The sequence below is a fragment of the Anastrepha obliqua genome, chromosome 5, assembly GCF_027943255.1.
Source record: "Anastrepha obliqua isolate idAnaObli1 chromosome 5, idAnaObli1_1.0, whole genome shotgun sequence".
Taxonomy (NCBI): domain Eukaryota; kingdom Metazoa; phylum Arthropoda; class Insecta; order Diptera; family Tephritidae; genus Anastrepha; species Anastrepha obliqua.
In genome coordinates, this window is record NC_072896.1 from 59,475,451 (window position 1) to 59,499,138 (window position 23,688).

The 23,688-nt window shown below is 38.1% G+C and overlaps 1 protein-coding gene across 6 annotated transcripts in view; it reads left to right on the forward strand.

The window, feature by feature from the left end:
• The window catches only part of LOC129247787 (protein O-mannosyl-transferase TMTC2), a 251,280-nt gene extending 228,629 nt beyond the window's left edge, over nucleotides 1-22,651 (forward strand). For all 6 annotated transcript variants that reach the window (XM_054887093.1, XM_054887095.1, XM_054887097.1 and 3 more), the window contains 5 exons: nucleotides 18,224-18,309; nucleotides 20,082-20,470; nucleotides 20,560-20,644; nucleotides 21,224-21,381; nucleotides 21,509-22,651. In XM_054887093.1, coding sequence (XP_054743068.1) covers nucleotides 18,224-18,309; nucleotides 20,082-20,470; nucleotides 20,560-20,644; nucleotides 21,224-21,381; nucleotides 21,509-21,685 — 895 coding nt within the window. In that variant the 3' untranslated portion in view covers nucleotides 21,686-22,651. The remainder of the gene's footprint in view (nucleotides 1-18,223; nucleotides 18,310-20,081; nucleotides 20,471-20,559; nucleotides 20,645-21,223; nucleotides 21,382-21,508) is intronic.
• The last annotated feature ends 1,037 nt before the right edge of the window (nucleotides 22,652-23,688 follow it).

Below are 23,688 nucleotides of genomic sequence, written 5' to 3' on the forward strand. Positions count from 1 at the left end.
CTGCAAATGAATACGCAGCGCAAATAGATTTGCAAGCATTGCTCAGTTACGGTCAGGTATGAATACGTACATACTCTCTTTGCGTATAGTGGCTGTCACAGTTTTTTAGCTCTCCTTGCCAATAATATTGTTCGTCCCTTCGCCCCATATGCTGCCAATTACCAACCTATAGACGTCCCTTGCCACACGCACCATCACTAAATTCAAAAGCCTCAGTTAAATGAATGCAGCAATAGTTGCTGTTGAGTATTTCGCATTCACTGTTTCATTCACATTTACATTCGCATTCGTCTTCAAACGCTTTTCACTTTTTTCCCATACATTTTTTGTGCCAGATCTATGCATTTCTGTAGTTTTCACCTTCATGCCGTTCGGTATTTCACGTATTTGAGCCGTTTTTCAATTCTGCTTTACAACTTACAGTTTTGCTACATCAACAGTATTGATGTCATAACATCATGGCCACTGATAGTCGCATTTTAATGCATTTCAGTGTATTAGGTTTTTAAGATTTTTTATGTAACTACTACTATACATTAAAAAAAATACAAAACTATCAACCTTACATATGTATAAGTGAAGCCATTAAGAAAAGGAGAAGCATGGTAGTGCCACTGTCAGTGATACGAAAGCATATTAGACTCATGGCTGTTTGAGCAGAAGTTGTAAGAGTTGGTAGTAGAAAGTCGAGGGTCTGAAAGTATGCTTAGGTCAAATAACGATCGATTCAAGATTCGCAAAATTCAAATTCCAAAGCGCAACATTCGCTAACGGATCTCAGAAGGATCTTTCGTGGTGAAGATATTACTTTTCTCTCTTTGTTCTGCAGCTAAAAGAAGTGGTAAATAAAAAATAGTAAGCCCAGAACTATTATACGTAAGAATAATTATCACGACATCAGGAATCACTTCCAGAAAAAACCCTTTCAAACTGCTTTTAAAGGATACGGAGTCAGAGTCGCACTAACCGATTACGACGAATTGGGGAATAGTAATCGTACGCATAAATAACAATATAGTCGAGGAAACGAATGCATTTCTAACTATTGAACATATCTGCCAGGATCCGTTGAAGTACCTACATCAGCTCCTTTGCAGAGCAATCGTTCTTGATATAGGGATATGATTCACGTAAATTTCTTGTTTTGATCCTCTACCAGGTAACCCTGCCACGCCTATTACAAAGACACTCTGTCTGATTATAATGCAATGTAGCAGGAAATGAATTGAACAACGTTTTATCATAACGCCACTTTCTAGACAAAAAATATGCATGGCTGCTTTTGTCGAATCTTTGACGTTCGGAACGCTCCACTTCTATCCTTTATGTTTTGTCAGCCTAGATTTAAAATCTTCTCAAAAGCCAAAGAGTTGGTGAAAGATGCACTTGTCCACATGTATTCTATTATTGATTATCCTGTTTGACATAATAGACTTTTAGTTCGACTTCCTGCTCCAGTAGACAAATTGTAAGAAAATCCGTTTTCAGAGACTTATTATTGCTAGTTCTCGCATTTGTGTGTGAAATTCTGCGCATATACTCGTATGCTCCTTGGAAAGCTAGTGCTAGTGCTCTATGCTAGCTTGGGCTTTTTTAAGTTCCACCTATGCATTTCTCACATTCTATTTCTTTGGGATTACAGGCGTTTTTTACATTCCCTTTCCCTTGTAAACTGCATTTTCCACCACGACTGCAAAATTCTGTAATATAATTTGCAGTATGTGCTGGTTCACTGGTTAAAGCAAAACTTTTATCAATTCGTGACCTTCAGTTGTGTGATTCTGATTACGTTTTTGTGTATGTGTAAAGTCACATGCATGTGGGAAGGTATGTAAATTAAACACCGTTTATGTGTATATTTACTTACCTATATTACTATGTGCATTAGTATTGGTACCAAAAGCCTGGAGTCAAAAGAGCTTACAATCACTCGCCGTCGTCAACATTGTAATGTTGTCAGCGACATCAAAGAGGAAGGTACTGCGCGCTTGTGTCCCGCCTTTTGCTATCTGTTTTGGTGTAAGCAGATTTTTATATTTTGCTGTCTTTGTTTCATGGCAACCTAATGGAAGAAAATTTAATTTCGGTCGGAGCCAACATTTTTAGTTTGCTCAAACACATCCATATGTGTATACGTTCATATGTACATATGTGTATCCAAAAGTGTGTAAATGAAAACAACAACATTAATTTATAACCACACTACGTCTAAGCCTAATGATGCTTCCTCTTTTCGCTATTTGAATATTCTCAAACCAAAAGATAACAAGTTTCTGATAACAGTTTATGGTAAAAGAGACTAAAATTAACACAAGGTATCTACTGTATCCAGTAAAAAGCTGATTTATTTTTTCTTGCGATTTGTTATTGTTTCACTTGCTTGTTTACATCCTATTTGAGATTTTGACATTCGAACCGCCAAATTCTAAATGTGAATTTTTTTCCCGTTCTATTACTCCTGGTGTTTAAGACATTCCCTAAAATCTTTATAGCGCCTACCGTTCCGGTTGATGCAAGTGTTTTGCTAGAGAACTGTTTCTATCCGTTGTAATGTTAAGGTCGTTAACCCATTTCCCCGCCGAACAGTTAAAACGTTAATTATGCTAGAACACTGTTCGGCGAGGTTACTTTCCTTTCAAATTTAAATAAAAATCAACGCTTGAAATTCAAAATCGGGAGTTAGAGGACGATATTTAACCATCAAAGGAATCTATGCAAAAGTAAAAAACAATTAAATAAGACCAAATTTACATATACATATGTACACATATTTTAATATATACAGTCTGTGTCAGAAAAAAAGAACCAGAAGAAAAGAACCCACTCAGGGGCTACGACGCCAGTGCTAACTCAGATTAGTGTCGTTCGAAACTTTCCCGAAGCAAAGCGTTTCGAGGCGGTATTTTTATGCACGCATTCGAAAGGGCCGAAATTTTCTTATACTGCCGCCGCTAAAGCTCAAAAAACTTTGTTGTGATGTGGAATCAGCGGTATAAAGTGTACAAAAATGTTGATGACTTTTCCGAGAGCGGCTTGAAGCGAGTGACGACAAAACAGCAGGATAAAGTGATTGTCCAACTTTTTAAGCGGGACCCTCCTTTGCGACTACGCACACTGCGAAGCACGCACATTCTTGTTACAAAGGGAATAGATGTGAGTATCAACACCGTCAAACGACGACTGGCCGACTGACCTACCATCCCTCATCATCAAATTGCACAGGCATCTTTCGAACTTTCTTTCTTTTAAACATATTTTTGTCTATACTAATACATTTGATGTCATTGTATACCATATTACGGAAACAACTCATTATTTCTGCAATTTTTGTAAAGGTTCAAAGTAATATTTTTCTGAGCAATGAGGTTCTCTTTCCATTTTCGAAACAGAAGCGATACTAGAGACAAGTGATTCACATCATAATATTGGCATTAACATATTTACGAATATCAGTTAATCTTCTAGGGAAGAACAATTCTCTCCCTTATAGTTTTTTGTTGTTGTCGGGGCAACTGGCAAGTGCAGCACTCAGACATGAATTAAGTCCATTGTACTACATTTGGATTCCCTTTTAATTTTCTTTAAATCTACCCCATCTCCGAAGAAATTTCCGAAGGCGGAGCAGACGCACAGGAAGTGTTACACGTTCTGAGATGCCCAACCTTTCCATGTGCTTCGCCCACAGAAAGTGGCTCGTCATCAGTCCAACCAGCCGTCTAGACTCCCCTCTGCTTAATGACAGAAGGGCTTGCGACAGTCGATCGGACATGACAGGTGACATCAGTTTAGTCCATCTGCAGCCTCTCTCAGCCTGCCAAGCTCGCTTGTGGGTGGTAGTTACCCATTTGCTAACCGCGGCTGTGATAGCCGCAGAAGGGAGTGGCAAATCGGGCTCTGGGCCAAAGAAGTTGGCCTCAGAGCCCACCTTAGCTAAGGAGTCAGAGGTCTCGTTACCTGCGATACCCACGTGTCCCGGGACCCATGTTAGCATCAGGCTATTATTTCTACCGACATAGTTCAGCTGTGATTTACAGGACTTGACTACCCGCTTGACTTCAGGTGCAAGCTCCGGAGAATTCGTCAGATCCTGAAGGTCCCACCATTCGATCTCCTGGAGTGCGGCTTTAACGACTTGTGCAACATGGGGCCTGGCGTTGTCGTGAAGGAGTGGAGTTTGACTATGTCGATCAAGTACTTTCAGTCGAATAGCCTCATTCACGCGGTGTAGCTTGGCAATGTAGATCTGCTTATTGACCGTGGCATTCTTTTCGAGCATTTCCCAGTGCACCATGTCCTCCCAGTCCCTCCAAACACATATCATAATCTTCTTTGGATGAAGATCCGGCTTGTCTCTCGGCTTTGGCGTATCTCCTGGATCCACCCACTCCGTTCTTTGCTCCATATTGATGTATAGGCACCATTTCCCATCTACCATGACGATTCGGTACAAAAAGTTTATGTCCGCGTATTGCTGGATGGCTGGATGGATATTTGAAGGCACCTTTGTTTTTTTTCATTGCGAGCGTGAGGCACACAGACTCCAAATTTTTCGGTTAGTCTCTTTGAATGAAGGTGATTGAGAATAGTTTTATGATCGCAGTTTATTTTTCCGCCAATTCACGACTGGTTTGGCGACTGTTCTCCTTCAAAAGTGATTGGAGACGTTCTTCATTGATTTCAGAAAGATTTTCCCCGACTGAAATTGGGGGGCATCAGAATTCGTTTTAGAGGTATGGTTCCTTCGGCAAAGTTTCTTATTTTGATCCCTAGAATACGATTTTCACAAAGCAATGAGCGATTTTTAAATCGACCCGCCCTAATATGAATGTATTAATTCATGAAGTGTTCTTAAAGTGACTGCATTGACATATTTGGCATATGGCATATTCATGGCGGACGCCGTAGCCGAAAGGGTTGTGGCGTTACTACCATGATTGGTTCGAATCTCCATGGGTGAAACACCAAAATTATAGCGGTCATCCCTTGGTAAGCAATGACAAACATCCCAGTGTATTTCTCCTATGAAAAAAAGTTCTGCCGTTCGGAGTCGGCTTAAAACTGTAGGTACCTCCATTAGTGGAACTATAACAAGACGCACATCACAAATAGGAGAAGAAGCTCGGCCAAACACCCAAAAACTATTTAACGCCAATTATATATGTGCATACATAATTATTTAGTTCCATTAATCTTAAAAAAGGAGCATAAAATTCCACCACAAAAATAAAAATAAAATGAGAAATGTCAGAATGAGAAAAATATAAAGTCAATGTCAGACTTCTTCCTGCCAATTTTTATGCTTTGTGCGTCCAATTACTCACAGTTCACACAGGATATGTAGCTGTGGCACCAATGGTGTACCATACATGTGTGTGTACGTGTAAAAGCTTACATAACGTTAATTTTACGATCATAAGTCAGTCTGAATACTGAAATTAATTTATGTATAATATTTAATTTTTAAAGCTAAGGATACTTGTCATCACTTATTTGCTTCCAAAAGTGTTTAAATGTTCTTCAAGACTTTGGAAAATCTGCTCTCATTACAAAATATTCATTCATTTCATTTTATTCTTCCTGAAGCTCATTATCTATAATTCTTTTATAACATCGAAATCCTTAAAATGTAAACTAAAATTTTGTTAAAGTGTTTCTATTTGTCTTAAGTATACTTCCATTTTACTAAATTCTTTGTGCTTATAACATATTTGTCCTATGTTTGGTTAGTATTAATTTTTAATTTAGTCCATTTTTTTTTATTTTTACTTTAAAACAGTGAGTTTAATTAATTTAATTAATTGTGTAATATTTCATATTTTTGTCTGTAAGAAATAAAATAAACTTTTCGACGCTCGGCTCATATTTGTTCAAAGGAACTTTTTAGAAAGAATTACGCAATCTTTGCAGACATTTGCCTTTGCTAAGCCAACATATGTCATAGCCATTGACAAGTTCGTCAAGAAGTGATTTACACTTCCTGTGGCTGCGAGCATTGCTGGCACTCTTTATTTTATTAATGGTTTTTACTGCGATGTTCATTGCATTATTCACAAGTCTTTCACAAAAGTTGCTTGCTGATGAATAATGTAATGGAATGACGGCACATTTATATTTTTATTTCATAAACAACCCTTTTTTACCCTTTAGCTAGTTCCAAAATACCTCTTCGCCGTCTGTGCATATTAAACTTAATTTGATTGCATATATATGCGATTCTAATGCTTCCAATATGTTTTCTCCTCTACCACATCCATGCACAACAACTGCGGACTAACAAAAGTTCGTTAAATTGAATTGAAAAAAGGATACATTTATTTTTAATGTTCATTAATATATTTTTATATTCTTCACATAATCACCATCAATTTCAATACTTTTTTTAATCTGTAAATTCTCTGTTGAAAGAAGGCCGCATTTTTACAGCTTCTTAAGCTCAGCATTAACCGCATTTGTTATATCTTCATCGCTAGCAAAGACTTTTCCTCCTTTCCTCTTTTTAATTTTTGAAAATAACCAGAAATCACACGGCGCTAGATCCGCATTATCATGGTATATGAAGTAGTGGCGCAGCTCCTCGTTTTTCCTATTTCGAAGTAAATTTTTTCAACACTTTTGGTTAGCAGTTTTCAGTATACCATTTTGCAGTTATTGTCTGAGATCTCTGAATCTAACGAAATATCAGTGATAATTTTTGCTCTGGTGAAGTAAACCGAGATCATCACTTTTGTTGCTGACTTTTACTACCTGACTTTCATAGGTAGAGTTGCCCATTTCGGGCCCCATACTATGAACTCCTGTTACAAGAATATCAAAGATACTAGAGTCTCCGTTTTTGAAATTTTCTAAAAAAATATCGAGCAAAATTTACTCCAGCTTCTAGCCTATCGATAAGATTTCTTTTTGTATTGCAAACCATTTTGTATATGCAATATTCGCGATACTGCCATAGCATTCAAGCCCAATTCAATATGTACCATTTACCGTATCATTCGTGGATTTCTGTTTTGCTTCATCAGGGCCACATATATCTTGTCAGTCCACGTTTTTGACCGTCCTTCTCGGGGCACGTTCTCAAAAGCTGAAGTGTACTTTTTATATGTAGTTTGGGACTCACTGAACATTTCCACGAGCTTGAGTTGACGTTGAAAGCCCTAAAGTATTGAGTAATTAATTGTGTAATTTTTAAGTGAGTCGTTAGTGGAACTTTCTCGTCTCCGTTCAAACAGATTTTTCTGAAATTTTAAATGCAACATCGTAGGACTATAGCAAAAGCAATGCCATTTGAAAACTTTTCGGTCGACTTACCGAACGTTTGTTAATCCCCCCGTACATGAAATATTTGATCCTATGTTTTTAATGTACAGCCAACAGAATTGACGCATATTAATATATGGCGTATATTATTAATATCGGTATCCTCATCCATTCATAGAAATAAATGTTTACAATTTTTAAATCTGTTGTTGCTGACGGATAAAATTAGAAACTAATTTGTTCTGTTGTATGAGTAATTCATTCCATAATAAAGGTATTGTAGTTTTTCCTAAATGTTTACCACATGCTAACCCTTACTTCCGAAACTACCTATCCCTTCGTTAGCGAGTTCCTTAACCAGAATGAGAGCATCAGCATCACGCTGGGCCTGGGCAATCCTGACAAAGCCATACACTCTTAATATGTATCTTCTGCTCAAATATGAACGAGACGGTATCAATAAAACGGTCCGCGGATGATATATGGCAAAAATAAATTTTTTGTTTTTTGGTAGGACTGTTATAAGCTTACATGGCAAATTTCAGCGTGATATGTCACATAGTTTGTTTTCTGTGCTACTGTAAACAAGTCAAGTTGAACAAAGAATTTGTTTGAAATTTTGTTATTCCAACAAAATTTCGGCTTCAGACGCCTTAAAAATGTTGCAGACAACCTATGGGGACTCTGCTCTATCGCGTGCACGTGTTTTCCAGTGGTACAAATCGTTCAAAGAGGGCCGTACATCAACCCAAAAAACCACGCCAAAGTCGCTCAAAAATTAAGGTTAGCTGACTGTTTTTTTCGATTACGAAGGTGTGGTGCACTCGGAGTTCCTTCCGCAAGGCCGATCGGTTAACGCTGAATATTATTTAGACGTTTTAAAGCGTTTGCGCGAGAACATTCGTCTTAAAAGAAAGGAATTGTGGGACAACAAGTCATGGTTCTTGCATCACGATAATGCACCAGCTCACAGATAATGTCTTGTTCGCGATTATTTGAACAAAAATAATGTTAATATCGTTCCGCAAGCACCGTATTCGCCTGATATGGCTCCATGTGACTTTTTCCTGTTTCCCAAGCTCAAGTTGCCGCTCCGTGGAAAACATTTTGATGAATTGAAGTCATAAAAGAGAATTCGAAGAAGGAACTGAAATCCTTACCGAAATCGGCCTTCCAGAAATGCTATGATGATTGGAAAAAACGTTGGCATATGTGTATCGCCTCCAATGGTGATTACTTTGAAGGAGATAAAATAAAAATTGAACAATAATTAACCGTTTGTGTTTTATTAAATCAGTCTCGTTCATATTTGAGCAGAAAGTATATATGTAGGTTTATACAATATAAAAAATTGAAGTGAAAAGAGGGCTGTACACTTTTAAAGATATCTCAATATTTTAAATAATGCTAAACCGGACTCGATCACAATTGGTACACAAACCTTTAAACATGAAAATAAATCAGTTGCACTTACACTTCTGTTAAGAGTTTTGCCGAGCTCCTTCTTTTACTTATGGCGTGCGTCTTGTTGTTGTTCCACTTTTGGAGGGAGCTACAGTTTTAAGCCGACTCCGAACGGCAGATAGTTTTTTATGAGGAGCTTTTTCATGCCAGGAATACACTTGGAGGTTTGCTATTACCTGCCGATGGGCGACCGCTATTAGAAAAAACTGAAGTGTAGTCACACACCAACCCATTAGGCCGCGGCAGCCGACACAAACCTTTATTCCTCGGTGAAACAAAATTATTCAATAACAGCGACACAGGTCATGGTCAAAATTGTTCTTATAAGAAGAATGAAGCATCTCCACAAGTGTTTCATAATGATACCGGTTAATATTGTTGTGGCCACGCAGAATATTAAGCGTGTTTTCTTTGGTTATCCAGCTCATTATCCCAATCGGCTCCCATCCAAACTATCCAAATCATTTTTATACAAACAGTTATAAGCTTACAGACTAATAAACTTAAATCAAGATAGCAGAGTAACACAAAAAGAGCTATAACAATATTATTGTAAAAGATGGCTTACTAATCGAAATACAATTCTAAGGTAATATAGAAGAATAAGCACAAAATTATAATAGCATCCCCTTTAAGAGAATATTCATGCGGTAGACAGTCTTAGCCACATAACATCGAAAGTTACGTGCGGGCACATTTAATCCATTCTTCGAAAATAGAAACAGACATTTAATAGAGCCCGAGATAATGTCAAAGACAAAACACATCGACAAAATAGAACGGACAGCATCTAAAGACATAAGGTTGATTAATGGACGGCGAGAGCGGTACTGGGAATGGAGTCTGTGAACTTTAGCGAGTGAAAATCACAATGTGCTAAGATTCTCTAAACAGACTATAGTTTATTAATATCAATAGCATGAAAAGGTTTCCAGATAAAAATAGCGTATTCCAATCTCAGCCTTACAGGCGATGAGCACAAAACCTTAAAAGCTTTCAAGCGACATGCAACTGTAGCGGCCGATACCACTTTCTCAGGTTTCCACCATTGGAATCTTCTCTTTATAGGGTTCCAGGGAACTGAGCAGTTATTGTAATATCCTCTTAGTCTGACAGGAGCGGAACGTCACTCACATATGTAGCGTCATGTCCATTCTCTGCAAAGGCAATTCACTCAAAGAGATCCACATCCACCACATCAGAGTTGGAAGCCATCTCACAGTTTACAAGACTTTCAGTTGCCTCCGTAGTGGCGATCAGTTCGCCGAGAAAGAAGGTGGAGGGTCAAGGCCTGGAACCTGTGATTGTTAAGTTTATGATAAGGGCGAGGGCTTCTTCATCTAGAACAGACCATACCATCCTAATCCTTTATACTAGCTCCTCGACCTTGATTACTTTCCTATCGAATGTAAGAGTTAAGTGCTGGACAACCTGATCAAGTCTGGAACTTCTGGCATACCATGCCCAGACGAGATCCCGTGGCAGAGCTCCCCAAATCAAAAGAAACATAGAATCTAAGAAACATATAAACTGCTCCCACATCACGCATATAAACATTCCCCCTGAGAAACAGCTCGGTCACAGGTTTCTCGCCACAGTTGCTTGGTTCTAAACTGCCTGGTATCGAATATGGCAGTGCTATCTGCCGGTGCAGTAATCTTCTTATAGTTAATGTGAGGCCATCAGTCCCACATAATATGTTCAGCTTCGCTCTTAGTTTATTTTAGTTTAAGCAAACCACAAATAGAATGTTTAGGCCATCACTTATGTAAACCTCATTCCCACGGATTGGAAACAAACATGATTAGGAGTACTTTGGATTTCACTCTCAAAATATTCGAGTATATTTAATTGTACACTCTTCGCTTTTCTTAACTTAGTTGTTGTAGATGTCTGTAAAAGAAAACTTTAACACATTATTTTCGTATTTATGCCTACCGCCACCCAGCTCTCTGACTGCTCCCCATTGTTAGCAGCGTCTATGCAACCGTTTTGTACATTCGAAAAAATAAATATCACTTTTGCACATGATTTCACTTCCCCCTTTTTCCTGCACCATCACATGAAACTTTATAAAATTTCACAAGTGGCACACCTTCTATATTTCATTTAGAGCACACATGATGCATTCGTTACTCTCCCTTCGTTTGTCGGCCGAAGGCAGTAATCTAAAATCCTTCCCAGTCTGATTTTTCCCTTACCGCTCTTCTTCTCGGTCCATTGAACTTGTCACGGGCGCTTTTTGATTTCTGACTATCCAATGTTTTGCTGATGCTGTGGTGTTTATTTTTGTTCTTATTCTATTGTTGCTGCCGTAGAAGCTGTTGCTATTGTTGCTGTTTGGATTCCGTTCACGTTCGAGCAAACAACAAAACCGATAATCACTGAACTGAATAATTTGATTTCTTTTCAATGGATTTTTCTGCAACTTTACCACTTCTGCGTTCTTTCACCCACCCCCGACAATATTTCGTCTTTTTGCTGGATGGTGAAACCAGAAAAAAAGCAAAAGGCGAAAGTAAACGCTTAAAAAATGAATCAAACGCATTGAGTAGAACTTGGTAAACTCTTGCGTTTGTTTTGCGAACTATTGTGCACTACTACATATACACTTCTCAAACAGACAACTCGGCAAATAGACAAAACCATAGAGATGTCGCAAGTAACACCTCCTACTAACGAAATGTAATGGTAAGATAACAACAACAATAATACCAACAAGTCTTGCAATAGAAAGGGAAGTTGTAAGTGAAACGAAAAAGTTTTAAGCAAGATTTAAACTCACACATCAAATAAGGAGCCATGAAGCTGGGAAATTGTAGCATTCAACTTCTTTGCTCGCAATAAAATTGTAACAACATACATAGTTGCTGTTTTTTTTTCTTTTTGTTTGCGTTAATATATTGCTGTTTCTTCAGTTCAAGTAATTTGAGAAAATCCAAAGTAAAGAATTCAAGAAAAAGTAGAGTCAAAGCTGCCTGCAACACGATTCCACTTTACCAATGTTGCAACAAAAATTCACTGATTCACTGCTGCACCATTGCATGTTCTGCATCAAGGCAGCCTCCGGTTGGCTCAATCCGCTTCGCACTTCAGTGCACATCGTCCTCCCGTTTATTTATAGATTGATGTGATGTTTATGTTAATTTGCGAATTTTTTCCATTTTCAATTGTTCTCAAAATTCACTTATGTAAAAGTAGTTGCAAAAGGTGCTGGTTAACAAAGTAAACAGCCAGGTTTTCACAGCCGCCAACTTTTCCTACACCTAAACCGGCATGCACACTGAAATGTACATCTACTTGTTATTGCCAACACAGCGGCATTTTTCACTTTTGCGCGCTGTGCTTATAGACTTGCAGCAGTGACTTAGTGATTAAAACATCCTTGCAACTCAGTCTGTTTGGCGAAATCAGCAGCAATCATCATTGCTCTTACCGAGCTTAACTCTACCACACACAACTTTTCAAAATCTGTTTTCTTCTACTTACTCTTTTCATTTTTGCCGCATTGCGTTGTGGCCACTCTTCAAAAGTTTTCGGCAGTATTTATGTGCACGCACAAACATGGATATACATACCCGGACATATTTTTTCATAGTAAATCAGCGCTAGGTCATTGGTTGGTATGGTTCTTGAATGTTTCGAATTTCAAAGAATTGATACTTGAATCCACCAATTTGAGCAACAGCTGAATGTTAGTTGCTTAGCGTTTCTAATTTTGTTTTATAGAGTTTTTATGGACTTAATCAACCAACTTTCGTTTCCAAGCTAACGTTGCATCCTTAGGAAAGTTACTGATTCCTAAAACAAATATTCCTTTAACTAACAAAGCTTAATACAAAGTTCATAAAACATTTAACTTATATAATCCTCCTTCAACCCACTCGATCAGCAACAAAGAATAAATTGGTTTTGAAACTAGTTACAGAAATGATATGAAATACAACACTTATACGGAATTGTTGTAATAAGTCAGAGCTCCATATCTATCCATATTTGTTTTCCTCTGGCTCTTTGCTTAACTATTGTCCAAACATTTTCAACAGGGTTGGCATCAGAGGACTGTGATAGCCACTCCAACATTTCAATCCACTCTACACACCTTCAGCTTGAATGCTTAGGATTGTTGGGTTCATGTAAATTCCAAGAATGGCTAGTTCTTGCAAACATCTTCGAAGCTGACGGCTGATTTTATTCATCAAAACTGCATTCAAACACAAATGAATAGCCAAATCCTTTTTCGGAGCAGAAGCCCGAAATATAAACCTTATCTGGATGCTTAACAAGTCCGAATTTACCTTAGCCCGTGGAAGTATTGTATTTTTCCAATGTCATAAGGAGAGCAGCGATTTTTCCAATATGCTCCTGAATTGGAGGCCTTCTGCATGAAAACGTCCTGGAATCAAGTCTTTGGATATATTAACACAAATTTTCCTTAATCCTCTTTCAGCTTCACTCAACGATAAGTTCGGCTTTCTGACAAACAAATCAATGATCTTCTGATCTTGCTTAGGAGAGAATTTTTGAGCCTTGTCCGGGGAAGTCTTCAACGGTTTTAACTTCGACTTCTTTAAATGATTTACTGCAGATACACGTGACATTTTTGGATCTTTGGAGTGTGTGCATATATCGTTTTCCATACGCAGAACTCATTTTTGTATAAACAAACAAAAAAAAACTGTATGTATGTAATAATTGTTTCATGTGTTTCCCTTATATAATATTTCCCCCCTTTCTTCTTCTTCTTAATTGGCGCGATAACCGCTTATTCGATTTTGGCCGAGTTTAAGAAAGCGCGCCAGTCGCTTCTTTCTCGTGTTAACCAGTGCCAATTGGACACACCAAGTGAAGACAAGTCCTTCTCCAACGCAGAGGAGGCCTTCCTCTTCCTCTACTACCACCAGCTGGTCCGCATCAAATACTTTCAGAGCCGGAGCGTTTGTATCCATTCGGACGACATGACCCAGCCAACGTAGCCGCTGGATCTTTATTCGCTGCGCTATGTCTACGTCGTCGTAAAGCTTATACAGCTCATCGTTCCATCGTCTGCGATATTCGCCGTTGCCAACGTGCAATGGTCCAAAAAATCTTGCCCAGAATTTTTCTCTCGAACACTCCAAGCGTCGCTTCATCGCATGTTGGCATCGTCCAAGCTTCTGCGCCATACGTCAGGACGGGCATGATGAGTGTCTTGTAGAGTGTTAGTTTTGTTCGTCGAGAGAGGACTTTACTGCTCAGTTGCCTACTTAGTCCAAAGTAGAACTTGCGGGCAAGGGAGATTCTAAGTTGGATTTCTAGACTGACATTGTTTTCGGTGTTAATGCTGGTTCCTAAATACACGAAGTCTTTTACAACCTCGAAATTATAACTGTCTACAGTGACGTGGGTGCCGATACGCGAGACTGTTTGTTTGAAGACAGGAGGTACTTCGTTTGGTCGAAAAAAGTGATATGTTATTTAAATCAACAGAATAGCGGAGGTCCTGTGGTTCTGAGTTTTATTTTTTTAGTTATATGCATACATTAATTTGAAATATTTTTTTACTAAATCCCATATTTTGAGTTCTGAAGGCTCATATCTCAATCTTTAAAAAAACCTGGTTTGGTACAATACCTAGGAAAAAGTTGATTTTGCCGTATAGTGGAATTGAATTAAAAGCTTTTTCTTGAGTTTTTAAACTGCCATAACGGCTGTATGTTTGTCCGTCCGTCTACTTGGTCGAGCAAATATTTCAATGAAGCTTGATACACGTACTACACCTTTTCCAGGGTAGGTTGGTATTGAAAACGGAGTCGCTCGAATTTTCTTTTTATTTTTTTTTTTTTTCCTTTTTTTAATAATACATATAAGTATATATTTTTTGAAATTCTTTTAATTTTTGTTGGTTTTTCTCTACTTTTATAGTTTTAATTAAATTTTATTTTTTTATTATTTTATGGATATTTCACAATTCATCCTCTATGTTAGTAAGCTAAATTGGGTACGCCATTTCAGGGCACCATCTTTAGATTCGTATTAAGGGGGTCTTCTGGTCTCCAGCGAAAAAAAAATCGATTTTTTTTTTTGCATAATTTTGTTGTATGTGTATGCGAGAATACGCCACAGAAAGGATTTTTTGAAAATCGCCTTTTTTCACATTTTTCTGGGCACCGAAGTGTACCCTCCTCCGGCCGTTTTATCATAAACTTTATCTTTAAACGCGTTTCCCCGAAAATCGTGTTTTTTAAGCATTTTGGTCACACTTTTCATAGTAGTTATACTCCGATTTCAATGGTTTTGGTCTTAAAAGGTTCGGAAAACTTACCGCTAAGTTTCCCCGTGTACGATTTTTGAAATTTTTTTTCATTCCATTTTTATAACCTTTTAAAGTTCAAAAAATGAGCAAAAAAAATTTTTTTTTGCTAATTGTTGCATAACTTTTGAAAAAAATTAAAAAAAAAAAATCTGTCACGGGAAAACTTAACCAGGGCAACTCTGAAGACAACGCATATCTAATTTTTGCTTTCTGATTACCCAGGTGGAAAAACCGTGACCAAAATGGAGACCTGTTTCGTTTGGAGGTGGACGTCTTCAGCGCCATTTCAAGGTCACGGGTGTTAATTTTTTTCAAAGTCAAAACCATTTTTTAAAAGCCAAGACATGTACCTTTAAAATAAAAAAAAAAAATTTTTTATATATTCACAGGATTTGTCACAATCAATCCCCAAAAAAACCCTTCATTTCGTGGCCTCGAGACCAGAAGACCCCCTTAAATGACCCCGAAAATCTCTATGCAAAGTTTCATTAAAATCAATGGCTTGATATTTTCGCCAATTTTCAGGGTCTTGTGGCTGGGCTACACGTTTATTGGTATATCGTTTTTATTTAAGATGATGACAGTGCCTTGCAGAAAGAGGATCACCAGCTTGCCACGTCTCTTCTATACGTCTCTTTTACTTTAAGCAAATGTTCGCTATCCCAGTAATTGGTAACCATACTCTTCCATACCCGCTTTTCCACTTCTAATTTTTTTGGTCGCCCTTCTCCTCTATTTATTTACTGCATCGTGCCTTGCTAGGTCTACGGGTCATACTGACGAATCCAAGTTTTATCCAAGGGCCTGTGACCTAACTCCATGAAATATATACGACTCTCAAATCATCGTTGCTTGTAAATCGGTGCTTACAAATGTTCATGCAAAATCTCTCCCATTTTCTTTGCTAATCGGTAGTTCTTCTGCTATTTCCCATACTTTTTAGTCTTTTTGAACGTTTTGAAACATTCCAAGAGCAAAGTGTAGTTTTGTCCCGCAGAATTCTACGTAGACACCGGGGCCGGAACCGTGCTCGGCCCTGGAGCCATTCATGAAAATGCGGAAACAGTGTTTGCCGGACTCAGCGTTTGACAACAATTTAGCTTCTGGCAGCACCACACTGTATCAAGTACGACTCTTGATGGTATGTAGTGAAGGAACATCGTTGAATCGAAGTCCATGCCTTCTCTGTTGGGCAATGCCGGACAGGGGCCGTACCAATTCCGATTGTGTTTCTGCCAGCAGAAAGGCCTCTCCTTGGGTGAAAACATTTAGTAGTGTTAGTCAATAAGATCATCTAATGCCGGGCCTGAAGGTCCGCCTGATTCCCACGAGAGAGAGTCTACTCATCCAGACCACTGATGCATAGGTGATAATAGGTCTTATCATAGCCGTGTAGATCCATACGAGCTAGGAGAGACTCCACGTTTTCCTGGAGACACCTTTGTACTGCCAGAAGGCTGTTAGTGCTTTGGATGTCTTTGTTTCAACGTACTTCCAAAGTAGTTTACTATAGAGCATTACTCCAAGATATTTTATTTCTTTGGATAGCTGGATTGTGACTCCTTTTAGCTTAGGCAGAACGAGTCCGTAAAGCTTCCTCCTTCTGGTAAAGAGGTCAATATCAGTCTTGGTAGGGTCTGCCGATAGCCCATTCGCACAGCACCAAGTGTTAATCATATTCAGAGTTTTCTACACATTCTACAGATGTTCATAAGCGAAGGGCCTGTTACCAAACAGGCACATGCTTTTGCGTAGATTCCTGTGCGCGCAGCCTCTATTAACCCCGGATGACACCAGCACATCTTCGTCTGCTCGGACCGTGACAGGTTTTGCAGTGCCGACTCGCAGTATAGATACTCACATATAGGTACTCACATTGGCAGCTAGGATTTTGAATTGATGATAGGCTTCGTTTATTTAGGAACCAGTATTAACTCCGATGCAGAATCTCCAATGCCAACCAATGCTATTTTGGACTAGGTAGGCAAAACTAACATTTTATAATTATCTCATCATACGCGTCCTTTTTTAAAGTGCTGAAGCTTAGATGTTGGCAATATCCGATGGGGCGTCCCTTGAAGTGTTTGAGAGAAAGATTCTGCGGAAATTTTTGGACCTTTGTACGTTAGCAGCGGCGAGTATCGCAGGCGATGGAACGATGAGCTGCATGAGTTTTACGGTGACATAGACATAGTGCAGCGAATACTGATCCAGTGGCTACGAGTCATGCCCTCCGAATGAATACAAACACTCCGGCTCTGAAAGAGGAAGAGGAAGGCCTCGTCTGCGTTGGAAAGATCAAATGGAGAAGGACTTTGCTTCACTTCATGTATCCAACTGGCGTCTGTTAGCACGCTTTGTTAAACTCGGCCAAAATTGTGGCCGTAATCGCGCCAATCAAAGCGAAAGAAAAAGTTGCTTTGCGGCATTGATTAGCTATAAGGTGCCAATTTTCAATCCAGTGTGCTAATAAACCAAATACCTATGTTAAGCTATAAAGGTAAATGGTTTAAAGCTAATAAAGAGTTTTTCAATTGGCGCGGGTCAATTTTGGCGCCCTGTGGTAGCCATTTTGTTTCGGTGAAATCTGTCAAATCTTTTGTTTATTATTCAGTTGTTTATGCCAAATCAGCATGGCAAGTTACTTTACACGATTGAATAGCACGTTCAAATGATAAAACTTTATTATCTAAATGAGTGTTCATTAACGCAAACGTTGCGCGCATTGCGCCCATTTTTCGGTAGACGTGGTGGCTCTTCCAATTTCTTATGGCCCATATTGAACCATATGGACCTAGACGACATGTGGTTCCAGCAGGACGGCGCTACGTGCTACACAGCAAACGCCATTTTATTCCATTTCAACATCTACCCGCCCTTATTGAAAAACCCTTTATGAATGAAGGAATTGCTAGACTTGACGCTGGTGTTAAATACCCCCTTCGCTAAGATCGTAAACTTTCCTTAAGTTTACAAGTTTTTTCATTCTCAATTCAATTCTCCTGTACCGCTGGTCTGTTTATCTAGTAGAAAGATTTAAAAAAATTGCTAATTTACCTTTGACAAATGAACGATGCAATTTTTTACGTACATTCACAGTGGATGCAAATATTTTTGTTGGTGATACATAGTATTGTAATATGACAAAAAATCGCTAAATATATTTCCGTTATGAATTGCTACCAAAAAAAATATACTCACTTTTTTCAGAGGAATTTTACATCAAAATCAACAAAACTATAAGGCCGCAGTTGAGTGCTTTCGGAAGGCGATACAATTTCGGCCAAATTTAGCAGGTAACATTCCATAATTTTTTTGAGATATTTATTTACATAAATATGCACTTACCATATTCAAGACTTAGTATATTAAGCATATAATATAAACTTTAAAACATCAATTGCTCAATTTCTTTAATAGGAGTATTTTATTTGATTACCATCCCAAGCTATTAGGAAGCCTTGCCAGTTCAAAACGTTTTGTATCCAAATTTTGTAATTTTCCAAAAACAAAAAAAAATCCACAGAACCAATGTCCCCAATAAGCCAATATTTCACTATTTTGACAGCAGAAAGAAAACAAACAAAAAGAAAGAGTGAACGGGCAATATTGGAAATTTAACAAGAGATGTGGCAAATAGTGTGCTTAATTTTGCTGAAAGTATTCCCTTATTCATTATCATCCGCTTTTTAATGATTTGAGGCATTATTGCCAACAAGATTGAAATTTACGCCAAGGGAGGAAATCATTTAAATTCGTTTCATTTTTCATTTAATCAATTTGTGATGGTCAAACAAAACACCCTTATTAGGCGGCCGCTGTAGCCGAATGTGTTGGTGTGTGACTACTATTTGGTAGCACTGGGGCTCGAAGCCCGCTGTGGGCACGAAACACCAAAATGATTGAATTTTTCTAAAAGCAGTCGCTCTCCAGCAGACAATGGCAGTCCTTTAAAAGAATTTCTGCCGCAGAAAACCATCTGCCGTACGGAGGCGGCATAAAATTGTTGGTCGGTGCTCAGCTCCAAATAAGAGAAGAAGCTCGGCCAAACACCGAAACAAAGGGTGCAAGCGCCAATTATATATATTATAAAGGTTGTTTTTTAAAAGCTTGAGAACTTAAAATGATAATACAAAATATAAATATTTTAGGAGTAAATTTTCTTTTTATTATAAATTAGCAGATAATTTCATGGCATTTATGTTTTGAATGTGATCCAATCGATCAGTCCAATTTTTGACTACTTTTTCCAATAAATCTGAATAAAAAATCTAAATGAGCCCAATCAACAAAAATGCGATGCTAACGATAATCATTTGGCTTCAATTCTTGCTCGAGCTGTATTTTATAAGCACATAAGCCAAGATCCTTACGAAAATTTTTCGGTCGAAGGGCAAAGGCCGACAAGTTGAGATTGACGTACCGACATTTCGACCTCTTCTTGAACTTTTCGTTCTATGAACTTCACGAACAGATTTGTTTCTAAGTAAATTTCCACAATTCAAAAACGTTTTTTTGGCGTTAAACGATTCTTGATGACTTGCCAAACTAGCGTGCGATTCGGAGAGTCCAAATTAAAACGGCGGCCGCCGTAGCCGAATGGATTGGTGCGTGGTTACCATTCGGAATTCACAGAGAGGTCGTTGGTTCGAATCTCGGTGAAAGCAAAATTAATAAAAACATTTTTCTAATAGCGGTCGCCCCTCGGCAGACAATGGCAAACCTCCGAGTATATTTCTGCCATGAAAAAGCTCCTCATAAAAAATATCTGCCGTTCGGAGTCGGTTTGAAACTGGAGATCCATCCATTTGTGGAACAACATCAAGACGCACACCACAAATAGGAGGAGCAGCTCGGTCAAACACCCAAATAGGGTGTACGCGCCAATTATATATATATATATAGATGTTAGACAATTAGCTTCTTCTTTTCGATGTTACGCCACAGTTCGCTTTATTTGACCATGTTATGTTGGTCAAATAAAATACGCCTGTTATTATTCAGATAAATTTGATTAATAATCATTCAGATACTTTAACAACATCTTTTCTACAACTTTAAACCACAGTGGCTTTCTTAAATTTGGGAGCATCACTGATTGCTCTGGGAAAATGTCGAGAGGCGGCACAAACTCTCAAGGAGGGCACTCAACTGAATGGTGCCGGTGTACGTGATCGAACCGCTCACGACAACGCTCGAATATCTGCGTACCTGCAACTCGGCGCTCTCTATGCCGAGCAAGGCAAGTTACAACGCGCCCTAGCCGTGTACCGCGAAGCGCTGCATGCGCTACCATCGACGTATTACCAACGTGACGTTCTGTATAATCGTATAGGCGACGTTTTTGGTCGCCTGCAGCAATGGAACGAAGCGGAGCGGTATCATTATGCCGCGCTACAGTTACAACCGAATCAGGTGGCAGCGCATCTATCATACGGCATCACACTGGCGCGAAATGTAAGTCTGAAAGCGTACTGATTGGTCTTGATAAACTGATATTGATTATCTATTCCTATTTGGTTGGATATTTTTTGTTGCACTAACAGACTAGCCGAGCAGCGGAGGCGGAGGTGTGGTTTAAGCGCGCTTTGCAGTTGGCGCCACAGCAGTCTAGTGCGCATCACTATTACGGTTAGTATTAAAAGTTTTGCGTTTTTTACTTATAAGTATGATTTATATGCCCATTATGTATGTATTATTTTTTTATTAAAACCAGCAGACAGTAGCTGTGTTTCTTTCATGCGCGTGTGCGTCTGCGCTTAAAATTCGTGTGAAGCAATAAGCGCAAAGTTTATATGCGTTTACGAAGTATTTGCGTGTAAAATCGGTGCTTCCGAGTTTTGTTATGTAGTTTTTATCCGCTTCTTGCAGTCTGCTTTATCAACCGTAAATACTAATCGAAATGTCGTAAATACTAATCGAAATCGAACAGAGGAAACATTCTTACTGCTTGCATTTTTCAGTTCGTTATTTAGTGCATTAATTATTAATTTGATATTTGTTGCACAGAGATGCCAATTATAGACAATTTTCGATGTCCGTTTTTTTTTTTTGTTCCAAGCGCAGAGACTTATGCGCGTAAAAAATAAAACTAATATGCAAATATGTATATATTAAACTATTTCTTCGTCTGTTATTGTCTCGCCTTCTTTCACAATTGACACCCACTGGTTACTTACCATATTTGGATAAATTATTTCGCTAATGCAGCGGAATTCCTCACCTCGCAGTCACGCAGTGAAGAGGCGCTTCATTACCGCGTACGTGCTGCCGAGCTTGCGCCCGACGACTATGCGTTAGTGGTAGCGGCCGCTACGGCCTTACGCCTTTCTGAGCGCAAATTGGAAGCGGAAAGCTGGTACCGCAAGGTAAGACGAAAACGAAAGCCCTTACTTGCAAACCAATATCAAACAAACTGGAAAATACTTAATTGTAGCTCCTCTCTTTAAATGATAAAATTTTTATATTCTCTTTATTTTATTTGTGTGGCTTTAGGCAGTGGCGATGAGACCTAACGACGCTCATGCCCACACCAACTTGGGCGCGATTCTGCACTTGTTGGGGCGCACAAGCCATGCGGCCAGCAGTTACCAAGAAGCCTTAAGATTGCAGCCGGGGGATCCCACAACGCTAGGAAACCTTGCCAAACTGGGCGTCATGGAACCCAAATGAGTGCATTAGCACGCATCCTTCAGATGACAAAGGAGTAAAGCGATTTCATTGGGAATTTTTTGATCAATAGAAACCAAATATGAAAAAAATTACTGCAGGAAAAAGTAATTTTGAACAGTTTTGGATAAAAGAGAAGAGAAGAATATTTTTGTAAAAATAAATACTAAATTAACATAATAACGGAAAAGGACTTAAAAATGCAACAGTGTATCAATAACCAGTACCAAACAAAACAGGAACTTATTGAACAAAGTTTACAGCTTCAAAAAAGAGTGGAAGAATACAAAAATAAGAAAATCCATATTTACATGCATACTTATGTAATTTAGCCGCTTGTAAATAAAAGCTAACAAAAAATATATAACATGTTAAACAAATTATTTAAAATCTGAGATAATTTAAAACCAATATAAGAAAGTCTGTACATATGTTGGTTTTGTGTTATTTGTTTCACTACATTGTGTAATCCCTCAAATTGAGACCACAGTAAATAAAAATTGAAAAAAATTATATCGGAAATCATATTTAGTATTCGTTAAAGGCAGCAGATATAAAAAATATCAAATTGGCTTAAAAATCATTTAGTGTGAAAATCTAAGATTTCGGAGCATAAAATGTGTAAATTGAACTGTAAATATGATAAATATGGGAAAGGGTAATCATTACGAAAAGCAAGCGAATTGGGAAAGGGAAAATAAAATGGTTAGCTTTGTGGCTTTGAAAGACGACTAACCGTGTATTAGTTATGTAATTATAGTATACACTTATACATATATAAAAATAAGGAAAGGAGTAAGCTGCTCCAGGTTAACGAATTGTAATTGTAATAAAAACGCTGTGGGTGTGAGTGTAAATGATAATAACTATGAAATGTAATAAATATTCAAGCAGAGGCGTCATTTATTAAAATAAATGAAGAAAATTGAGATACATAAATTAACAATAAATACATATACCAAAATAAAACTGAAATGTCACATTATGGGCTCTTGGAGGGCTGTCAACACAGTAAGTATTAGCTTTGTACCATGACTATAGGACGCATTTTGAATTTCGAAAGTGCTGGATACCACCGTAGACGCTGGTGCTTGACTAATATTCGGTTGGTTCTTGGTTCGATTCCTATATGACACCGATAAAACCTTGTTAGCGACTGGATATACCTATGTTATACTATTGCACAAGGATTTCTTAGCGGATATAATTTTAAAAGCAAATTCAAGAAGATTGATTCGCAAGTTGTAGGTTCACATTTATTGCACGAGTTGTGACACTTAAGGGGTCCCGGAGGTTTAAAGCTAAAAAATTTTGGGTATTTTTAGGATTTTTCTTACAATAAAACAATGAAAAACGACATTTAAATTTGTAGGCTTATTATTTAAGTTCTTTTACACCCAAAAATGAAAATTTGATTTTAATAATTTTAAAAATGGCGTTGAAGTTGACCCTCCCGAAAAATTGGACCTGGACGATGTTGTCCATTTTGTCTCTTCTACTAAAAACAGTTATTAATTAGAATGGCACTCTAAAAATCGCGTTTTTTTTCTGTTTTTTAATCAGAAAAATACGAAATAATTGAAATAATAAAATGATTCTAGTACGAGCGATAGCCATTGATGTTGTGAGCAACATATTAAAATTTCAGACCATCCGGTTGAATTGTTTTTTGTTTTTTGACAACACCAGGCCGAGAAAAGTCATTTCGAGATAAATAAGCTTAAATTTTGAGATCGAGGACCGCGCGGACCGCTCCCTACCTAGTTAATGAGCTGTAGAAGCTATAATATTCGGAAAACTTCATGAAAATTTCACAGTATATTTTTAAAATACTATACTTTCGAAATATCGAAAAACCAAAAAAATCGATTTTTTTAATTTCTAGACCACCGGGCCCCCTTAAGTACATTAAGAGTTTGTCAATGAGGTAGAAATAAATTAAGTTAGGTTGCAAACCTTAGTAGCAAAGAGGCATCTTTTAACCTAGATGTAAGAAGGGTCGTTTT